Raw genomic sequence first — 10285 nt, 5'->3', positions numbered from 1 at the left:
TGTTTTGTTTTAACTGAAATAAATTATTGTTATATACGCATAACAAAGTCTCATTACAATACGTTCAACTAACCACTTCTTGATATAATTATTCAATGAAAGGCCATGGAAAGCCTTAAATTTTAGCGATATAAAACGAGCGTTGGCCTACATCGCTGTACATCCAAACTTTAATTATAACGGCAAAGATAATAATAATGACGACGACGATGATGACGGTGATGACGACGATGATGATGATGACATCGACGACCTTATATAAAACAGTTGAAAATCATCAATGTATAGAGCGAAAATATTGCAGTATACTATACGTTCTATAGGAATACAATTTATAAACACAAAAATGTGATTGAAAATGTTCGTTAGTTGTATAACAAAATAAAGGATATTACATTGTTCAACAATTTATTAATAGATTAAAAGAGAACGTCATAAATTTTGGTGTTTAGTGAGTTTGTAAAAGAAGTACTAAAAGTATTTTGACTATTTTCCTGCTGATAGCTTTTAAACCAGTATGTATGTAACGATTATTGTACTAATATTGCACCAAATAGCACCGAAACAACGTTAACAGTAAGGGTTTTAAACTTATGGTCCACATTCCTTATTTTCTGGTATCGACGGGAGCTCACCACTTGACCGATGTCGCTTTCGTCCAATATTTTCTGTAAAAAAACAACAGTAAAAGTTGAAATAAAATCACAATGCTTGTTATTATAATGCGGCATAACAGTCCTGTCAAATATCGATAGAGTAAGCTCCCTTGAAATTTATAATGCCGAACAAGTTGGTCGAAATACATATTTCATGTGATGGTTAAAAAAATACAAATGTATTCCTCTACATTAATACTTGTAAAAAGTTGTATATATTTACATGGAGCTAAATATAAGATGTATGTATATCTGTGATATTTATAATTTAACATTTCGCGCATTTCGTTAAAATATTATTGATTACATATTATAACAGTTAATTTTGAGAGAGGGTAGTCATTTAAGAAACCTCACAAAAAGATATAAACAACCTAAGAGTTTTGTGACAGAATTCGCAATGCATATAAACATTTGTTCGATCTGAATACCTTATTTTCCTTTACTTCATCTACCCCTGTTTAGTTTAAGACTAGCATTCAGAACATGGAATGTTTGTAGACTCTACACTTGCAATGAGTTGGTGTGTAATATTATTTTAATTTGACTTATTATGAGAATTACATATCATGATGATCGCTAAAATGAAGCAATTACCTTCTTGTACATGGCTATGAATTGTCATGAAAAGTATTTCTCCGTATTTAACACTTATTCCTTTAAAATCCTCAAGTGTCATTGAAACAAGATCAGTTCCAGAATGGCGGGAAAATATGTCTACAAGTAATTTCCGGTCACGTGTGTCTATGTTATATTCATTTGCCGCGCTTTTTATCCAATCATGAACTTCGATACAACTCCAGTGTTGTAGCTGCAGTGATTTCCAGAGTGGAGACGTGTGATAACTTGTACCTGCACCAGAGGTCAGATCGTCAAGTAAACGACTTATCTTAGCTGCATAAACGCTTGACCTTTCTGTGAGAAAATAGAAAATACAGAAAAATATTAACGTGAATGTTCGAGACCAATGCTAAGAAACAGCACATCATCATCACAAAGTGTTGATCTAGACTTACAAATTTTGTTGATGTTGTTGTCGTTGTAATGGTTGATTGCTTTATGTTGTTGTTGGGTTGTTTGTTGTTTTTTTTGGAGGGGGGTATTGTTGTTGGTGTTTGTTTGTGTGGGTTTTTTTTTCTTTTGTTGTTTTTTTTTTTCTTTTTTTTTTTGTTGTTGTTTTTGTTTGTATTTTTTCAATTCCTTCAAACTCCTGATTTAATCAGGATAGACTCAACACATTTTATGAGACTGAAAAAACTGTCGGAACTTCTACAACCGGCTCAATTTTAATCTTGGTTTAGAATTTGTGTGTAACATTACAAATCATTAAACTAACTGGATAGAAATAAGTGCAGATTTCAATTACTCAAGTTATTAATGTGAATGAGTCTGTAATGGAAGGTCTGTAATACAATGAATAATTAAGTTGAAAATATTTAGTTTTAGACATAACAACAAACCACTTAAAAACTTGTTGGAATATTGAGATACATGATACGATATAACATAGAGTCTATATTATTTTATATTAGATAATAGAATGTTCTAGAACAAAATATTCATCATATAAATGTTCAGAACAATTTTTCAACATATTTTTTAAACAACTTTACATAAGAATATCCAAATGATACATTTCTATTGCTTTGAACAATATTTGAAAATAATATAGAAAAATGTGCCCATGGTAGACCTATCCACTTTAGATTTGTAAAAAAGTTTTAAAAACACAATTCTTGAAAATGTGCCATATAACTTTAAAACAGCACGCCTCCAGATTCATGCTAATTTTCATGAAAATTTGAAAATGTCTTAAAAAAGTATAATTTTGTAAAGTTACCAAAAGACTGCAATTTACACATTATCAATGGCATTTACAACACATGTAAGTTACCAAAAAGAGGTCAAAATAAATGTACAAAACATCAAATGCGTAGTAATTGAAAGTAGAAATAAAAGTTATAAATGCTGAAAAATATCATGAATCGAACTGGGAAAAAATATTATAGCATTTTTGAATTCATTTTATCTTTTTCTAAAACTTAATAATTGTTCTTTCCCGTTTGATTTATTGAATTTTTTGCTCATTGGAGGGTGCATTTAATGTGCATGCAACAAAAATAAGGGAGGTAACTTGAAAATAAATATTTCCCGTGATGATGTATTATCTCCCCTGTTTGAACTTGTACAAAATATTTATGGCGTTCGAAGTGTTTGTTTAATAAAACATACGAGTAATGATTAGATATATTCATGTTCTAAAAAACTGGGGATAAAGATGTATACGGAAATTAAATTTATATTAGATTTATATTAGATTTAGATTTATATGGACAACAAATCTCAAAAAAAGGTTTCTTAAAATATATTTATATTTTAAAAAATACATGTTGGTCAAAAGATAAAATATACATATTTGACTATAAAAATGTATATGAACATTAATTGCACAAACTAAAAACGTATCTGTTATTGTTGTCGTCTTGGACTACTGTTGGATGAATGCACTGTTCTCATCAACACATGTACATATTCTTTATAGAGTGTTCAATCAGAGGCACGAACAACATACAAAAATCCACTACTGCACATAATAGATGATATCTAATGTCCATAAAATTAGTAGGGTGGTGAAGTAGGTTGACTAGACAATTATATACATGCACAACATACTGAGGGAATCAAAAAGGTGGACTTGGGTACAGAAGAGAATATACTTTAAGGAATCGAATAGATTTCCTAGGGCATCCTATTGATGTACACACATGGAATATTCTTTTTGTAACATACAAGAAAGAATAGAATATATTAACTAGGCGATCATATAGATGTACAATAGGGAATACTTGTACATAGTACATAATCATAATCATACATAGTGTGATAATACATTGCAATACATTACAATACATTTTCAATACTAATTTCGAATGCATTAAAACAAACTTTAAAGACAATGTCACGTTACTTTAGTTATTATTCTAGAATGTTATTTCAAATTAACAAAAATTGATATTATAGTGTTGAGGATAAACTGTTTTATCATAATTAAATATACATGTTTACATAGCAGACATATCTTCAGAAAAAATTTATACATAAAAATGTTGAACGGAATTTATATATTCTTTAATAAAGACATATATAAATCAAATTTATCTGACAGAATTAACAATAGTATTTCTGTAATTTAATGACTCTTTTATATATTTTGCCAGGTTAAATAATATATTCTTTTGATTGCTACATAGTAGTCCAATAAACTTTATCATGGAAGGCCTTTTATAGTAGTATTTTTTAATAAATTTTCTTCTAATTTCTAAGAAACATGGGCATATCAATATAAAATGGCATTCGTCCTCTATATCAACATTGTTACAGCAAAGACAATATCTTTCATTACGTGACAATCTATTTTGACCATACCTTCATGTTTGAATTCTCAGTGAATGAGCTGACATTCTCATTCTTGTAATAAAAAAAACTATAGTGTTTTGGTAAAATATCTAAGTAATTTTCATAAAATTATAATAGTGTTGTTTTACAACTTTTATAAAGATCCAAACTGTTTTCAATCGCTGTATTCCATTCTTGTCTATAATTATCTAACAGTCTTTGTTTAAACAATCTTGGAAAAATTTTACAATCAACTTTATTAATATTAACAAAATAATCGGAAAACCCATACATATCAAGCATATTCTTAACATCAGTAATCCAATTATTACAACCTTTATGACAATCGTATACACTTTGTTCATAAACCTTCTGCAAGATAATATTATCTGTAATAGATTTACTAGGGGATCATTTAGATGTACAATAGGGAATATACTTTGAAACATATAAAAGGGAATAGAATAGATTTACTAGAGGGTCATTTAGATGTACAATAGGGAATATGCTTTGCAACATATTAGAGGGAATAATAGATTTACTAGGGGATCATATAGATGTGCAATAGGGAATATGCTTTGTAACATATTAGAGGGAATAATAGATTTACTAGAGGGTCATTTAGATGTACAATAGGGAATATGCTTTGTAACATATTAGAGAGAATAATAGATTTACTAGAGGGTCATGTAGATGCACAATAGGGAATATGCTTTGTAACATATTTGAGGGAATAGCATAGATTTACTAGAGGGTCATGTAGATGAACAATAGGGAATATGCTTTGTAACATATTAGAGGGAATAATAGATTTACTAGGGGATCATATAGATGCACAATAGGGAATATACTTTGAAACATATTAGAGGGAATAATAGATTTACTAGGGGATCATTTAGATGTACAATAGGGAATATACTTTGTAACATATTAGAGGGAATAATAGATTTACTAGGGGATCATATAGATGTACAATAGGGAATATACTTTGAAACATATTAGAGGGAATAATAGATTTACTAGGGGATCATATAGATGTACAATAGGGAATATACTTTGTAACATATTAGAGGGAATAATAAATTTACTAGGGGATCATATAGATGTACAATAGGGAATATACTTTGTTACATATTAGAGGGAATAATAGATTTACTAGGATATCATTTAGATGTACAACAAGAAATTACTTTATTACATATAGAGAAGATAGAATAGATTTACTAGGGGCTAATATAGATTTAGTAGGTGATCATATAGATTTACTTGGGGATCGTATAGATTTACTAGAGGATCATATAGATTTAATAGTGGGGGTACACGATGTACAACAGGGAATATACTTTGAAAGCTATTAAAGGGAATAGCATAAATTAACTAGGGGATCATACAAATTTACAGAAGAGAATATACTATAAAATATATACTATATAGAATGTACTTTATAATGGATACAATGGGGCAGATAGGGATGTATAGCGGGGAATATACATCGAAGGATCAGATAAATGTACAACAGAGCATATCATAGGGGTTCGTATGGGTGTAATAGGGGGCTCTTTAATGATCATCTAGTACAACCATTTGATACATTCTAATATGAATGTTTGATATTCCCTTCTCTGATCAATATAACCCCAGGTCATTTAATATCCCCTCTTGTATGTTTGATAGTATATTCTCTACTGTATGTTTATATTATTCCCTTGTCCATCCATCTGTTTCTCTCTATATGTTAGTATATTCTCTGTTATACATTCAATTCTTTCATGGTACAATCTTGAATTTTCTATGTTGTTTATATATCTGAATGAACATATAGTCCTCCTGGGTTTTATAAAGATTATGTGCATATTGATTCCATTCATCCATCCATTCATTCATCCATTCATCCATTCATTCATCCATCCATTCATTCATCCATCCATTCATTCATCCATTCATCCATTCATTCATTCATTCATCCATCCATTCATTCATCCATCCATTCATTCATTCATTCATTCATTCATTCATTCATTCATTCATTCATTCATTCATTCATTCATTCATTCATTCATTCATTCATTCATTCATTCATTCATTCATTCATTCATCCATCCATCCATCCATCCATCCATCCATCCATCCATCCATCCATCCATCCATCCATTCATTCATTCATTCATTCATTCATTCATTCATTCATTCATTCATTCATTCATTCATTCATTCATTCATTCATTCATTCATTCATTCATTCATCCATCCATCCATCCATTCATTCATTCATTCATTCATTCATTCATTCATTCATTCATTCATTCATTCATTCATTCATTCATTCATTCATTCATTCATTCATTCATCATTCATTCATTCATTCATTCATTCATTCATTCATTCATTCATTCATCCATCCATCCATCCATCCATCCATTCATTCATTTCATTCATTCATTCATTCATTCATTCATTCATTCATTCATTCATTCATTCATTCATTCATTCATCCATTCATTCATTCATTCATTCATTCATTCATTCATTCATTCATTCATTCATTCATTCATCTATTCATTCATGTATTCATTCATTCATTCATTCATTCATTCATTCATTCATTCATTCATTCATTCATTCATTCATCCATCATTCATTCATTCATCCATCCATTCATTCATTCATTCATTCATTCATTCATTCATTCATTCATTCATTCATTCATCCATTCATCCATCCATCCATTCATTCATTCATTCATCCATTCATTCATTCATCCATTCATTCATTCATTCATTCATTCATTCATTCATTCATCCATCCATCCATCCATTCATTCATTCATTCATTCATTCATTCATTCATTCATTCATTCATTCATTCATTCATTCATTCATTCATTCATTCATTCATTCATTCATTCATCCATCCATTCATTCATCCATCCATTCATTCATTCATTCATCCATCCATCCATCCATCCATTCATTCATTCATTCATTCATTCATTCATTCATCACTTACAACAACAGTCACAAGTCTGACGATCCCATTTTATTTAGGTTGTCCAACAATTCAAATTATTCTCCAAATATAGATTTGTTATAATCGATTCTTGTGTTTATTTATTAAATTGTTATTTATAAATTATTTATTTATTATTATTATTATTATTATTATTATTATTATTATTATTATTATTATTATTATTATTATTATACAATAAGGTAAAGCTGGGGGAAATCAGTCAAGAGTAGGTACTGGTAAGGGCGGACAATCTGACTTTCTACAGTCCTATAATTATGTAAAATTACCTTTATAGTGTGGGGCTACATCCAGTATTTGCTGTAAGGCTGTAAATATAATCTCTCCAATATCTCCAAACTGAATCCGAAAATCTGGTAGCAACATTGCAAGCAGTCGTTTGCCGGTGTACCCGTGCAGTGACCCCGTTATCCTGGCTCGCAAATGCTCTGGAAAGTTGTATTTATTACACGTGAACGCCATCCATTCTTGAACAGAGGAAGTTGACCAGTTTTCCGGATGTTGACGGCTCCATAGCGTCTCGGGTGCGCCTACAGTTTCAGAAGTAAATTTTGTTATACTCAATATAAAAGGGAACACTTTCATTTTTAAGTTTTTAAGTAGTATGCCTCCGTTCATACATCAACAATTATCTGCTACCAAAGTTTAATGACTGCCACTTGTAGTAGTGCCCCCTACTTAAATCAAGTACTTTACAAAAATACGGAAATACAAAAATCAAGTTACAAATACGGAAATAATAAAATAATAAAACAAAAGAAAGGATATACAGTTTCTGGTATTTAATGTACCTGGTCAGAGTCTTTTAAACCATGTGATGTGTTTAAGTTTTTTTTTTTGTTTTTTTTTTAAATGAATTCTTTTTAAATGAATTTTTCAGACAAGTTGTTTATTTCAGTCCGTGTTTATCAGACCTCATGTATTAAACTTAATTACTGTTACCATAGCTGTATACGTTAATGTAAATGCAACAACATTTAGTTATTCTAGATACAAAGCATTTTTTTGTGTTTGTCACAAAGTCATCGGTAGTTACATAACGAGTTTAAGTAAATATTGTTAAACAGTATGAAATATTACGTATTAAATACATATTGTTTCTCATTATTTCATTATATTATTTTACAAAAATTAAGAAAAATGATTTACCTGCCGCCAGTTTTAAATATCAAAATAATTTTACGATGTTAATATTTTAAACGATTTTAAACGATTAAGTTATGATATCGGGGTTAAGATTTTTACATGATTTCTCCCTTTTTTAGACGGGAAGTTAAGGGTGGTATTTTAAAACGAATCGATTGGACGATTTGCTAAAGTCTGTTCCTGTTCAATAAACGTACACATCTCATATTTCCGTAAATACGACATTAGGTTGATTCGTATACAAAAATACTATAAATAGAAAGAAATCCCCTCGACAAATAAAGTATGGTGTCCTAGTAAGGTCTTAATGAAATAAATAGTTTCATACATATTTAGGGATAATAGATACGATAATAGATACGTATATAGATTTTTTTATTATTTTATAACATCATCATCATCATCATCATACCACCACCATCATCACCCTCATCATCATCGTCGTCGTCGTCGTCGTCGTCATGACTTAAGTGTTTGAAAACACATAGACGTGAACTACAAATAGGAAACTATTTAAGACCAGCCTGCGCACCCGCGCAGTCTGATCAGGATCCATGCTGTTCGCTATCAGTTTCTTTACTTGTTATAGGGTCTGTAAGCGAACATCATTGATCCTGATCAGACTGCGCGAATACGCAGGCTGGTCTGGATCCATGCTGGTCGCAAACCCATTATGTTGGTTTTGTCGTGACGCGGCTCATTTTTGGAAGACGATATCGCCGTCCTATGCCGTCGTTGTCATTTTCATAGATCCAGCAACTACAAAACTCTAGCACATGTATGCGCGTAACAAGTTTAAGTTAATCAGAAAATGCAACTTAAAAAGATATGCACAAAGTATTCAATTTCTTTTATTCCATTTCAAAGAAAAACTTTGAAAGCTTTGTATGGGGAAATACTTCAATACTCAATAGAGTAGCGTCACGTGACTAAATAACATATCTTAATTTAGGGATTGCTGAATAACTTAATCCGCACATATTTCCCAAAGAAAACAGTTGTTTTTAATGTGTCATAACAAAAAATGTCAATGCATTCTTTTTCAAATTAAAAAAAATCACCTTCAATCAGCATATTGTTATGCTTTAATTATTCGTCGCGTACAATGTTCTGTCTTGTTTTCCGTAGTATTTTTTATCGTTAACTAAAAACCGCTGTTACGTAACGCTGGTTAACAAAGCTACCCTATTGGCTCTTCAAACAACCTTGAAAATTCAAGGCTTTTCATTGACAGTTTATAGTAGAATAATATGTTAAAACAAGGAAGTGATACACATCCTGCTGAATTATTTATAGTCATATGAATTGTGACGTACACTCATTCGGTCGCTTGGTGTAAATGATTTCGTTTAATTTACAATGTCACTAAAATAATTGATTTTGATCAAATTTATTTTATTTGAACACTAAGGTTCAGCTCAGTGCTTAAATAGCTAAATAATCAATAGACATTTAGGACATTAAAAACATTATAAATGATAATACATTATAAGAGAAGATAGAGAAGATACGTGCACTTAGTTATCTAATAAAAGGTTAACTTTATCTCTGAGCTTATCCTATGTTTAATCTGGGAAAACAATGGGTTGACGCTATTCTTGTCTTGTTGTCGTTGAGGTTTTAATCTTACTGTACTCTTTTCGTTGTTAGTTTAAACAATATTTTATTTATAATCCACACATTTTACATAATAAAGTACATAAAATAAAATTTACGGATTGAGTAGGAAGCTTCATTGTTGTGAATGCCATTTTTTCTTTTCAAATAATCTACTGTTATTCACATGATAAAAAAACCACTATGTACAAGCGTTTTAAATGTATGCTACCCTACTTCTTGCAGATATGATCTAATGATACATAATAATAATAATAAACCGTGCAATATCGCTATCAAAAATGTTCCACGTGTTAATCGTACGATTTTGTATTTTAATCCAATGATACACAAATTTCATTTAAAGTTCCTGATATAAAATGCAACACACTGTAAAAAAAGCATGATTTATTACAATCGGTCACGATAAGGGAAGACATTTAATCAGGCATATTTCGTTATTT

At 30.2% G+C, this 10285-nt stretch overlaps 1 protein-coding gene across 1 annotated transcript; it reads right to left on the bottom strand.

The window, feature by feature from the left end:
- Window positions 1–541: 541 nt before the first annotated feature.
- LOC132720703 (uncharacterized) lies at window positions 542–8389 on the bottom strand. The gene is made up of 4 exons (XM_060704888.1): window positions 8229–8389; window positions 7349–7609; window positions 1254–1571; window positions 542–668 (listed from the first exon to the last, which is right to left on the bottom strand). Exons 2-4 carry the CDS (start codon window positions 7539–7541, stop codon window positions 592–594), a joined length of 588 nt encoding a protein of 195 aa, XP_060560871.1. The 5' UTR covers window positions 7542–7609; window positions 8229–8389; the 3' UTR covers window positions 542–591.
- Window positions 8390–10285: the final 1896 nt, after the last annotated feature.

The sequence above is a fragment of the Ruditapes philippinarum genome, unplaced genomic scaffold (genome assembly GCF_026571515.1).
Source record: "Ruditapes philippinarum isolate M1 unplaced genomic scaffold, ASM2657151v2 ctg859_1_1_1_1, whole genome shotgun sequence".
In the NCBI taxonomy this organism is placed as follows: Eukaryota; Metazoa; Mollusca; class Bivalvia; order Venerida; family Veneridae; genus Ruditapes; species Ruditapes philippinarum.
The sequence above is the reverse complement of the archived record's forward strand: the minus strand, read 5'-3'. Positions and strand labels throughout refer to the sequence as shown.

Bases quoted from the DNA above. Each gene is read 5' to 3' on its own strand.
- LOC132720703 (XM_060704888.1), bottom strand. From the start codon at position 7,541: ATGGCGTTCACGTGTAATAAATACAACTTTCCAGAGCATTTGCGAGCC. The intron at 1,572-7,348 runs GTAATTTTACAT...ATTTTCTCACAG, and splicing joins TGTAGCCCCACACTATAAAG to AAAGGTCAAGCGTTTATGCA. The intron at 669-1,253 runs GTAATTGCTTCA...GTTTTTTTACAG, and splicing joins TCATAGCCATGTACAAGAAG to AAAATATTGGACGAAAGCGA.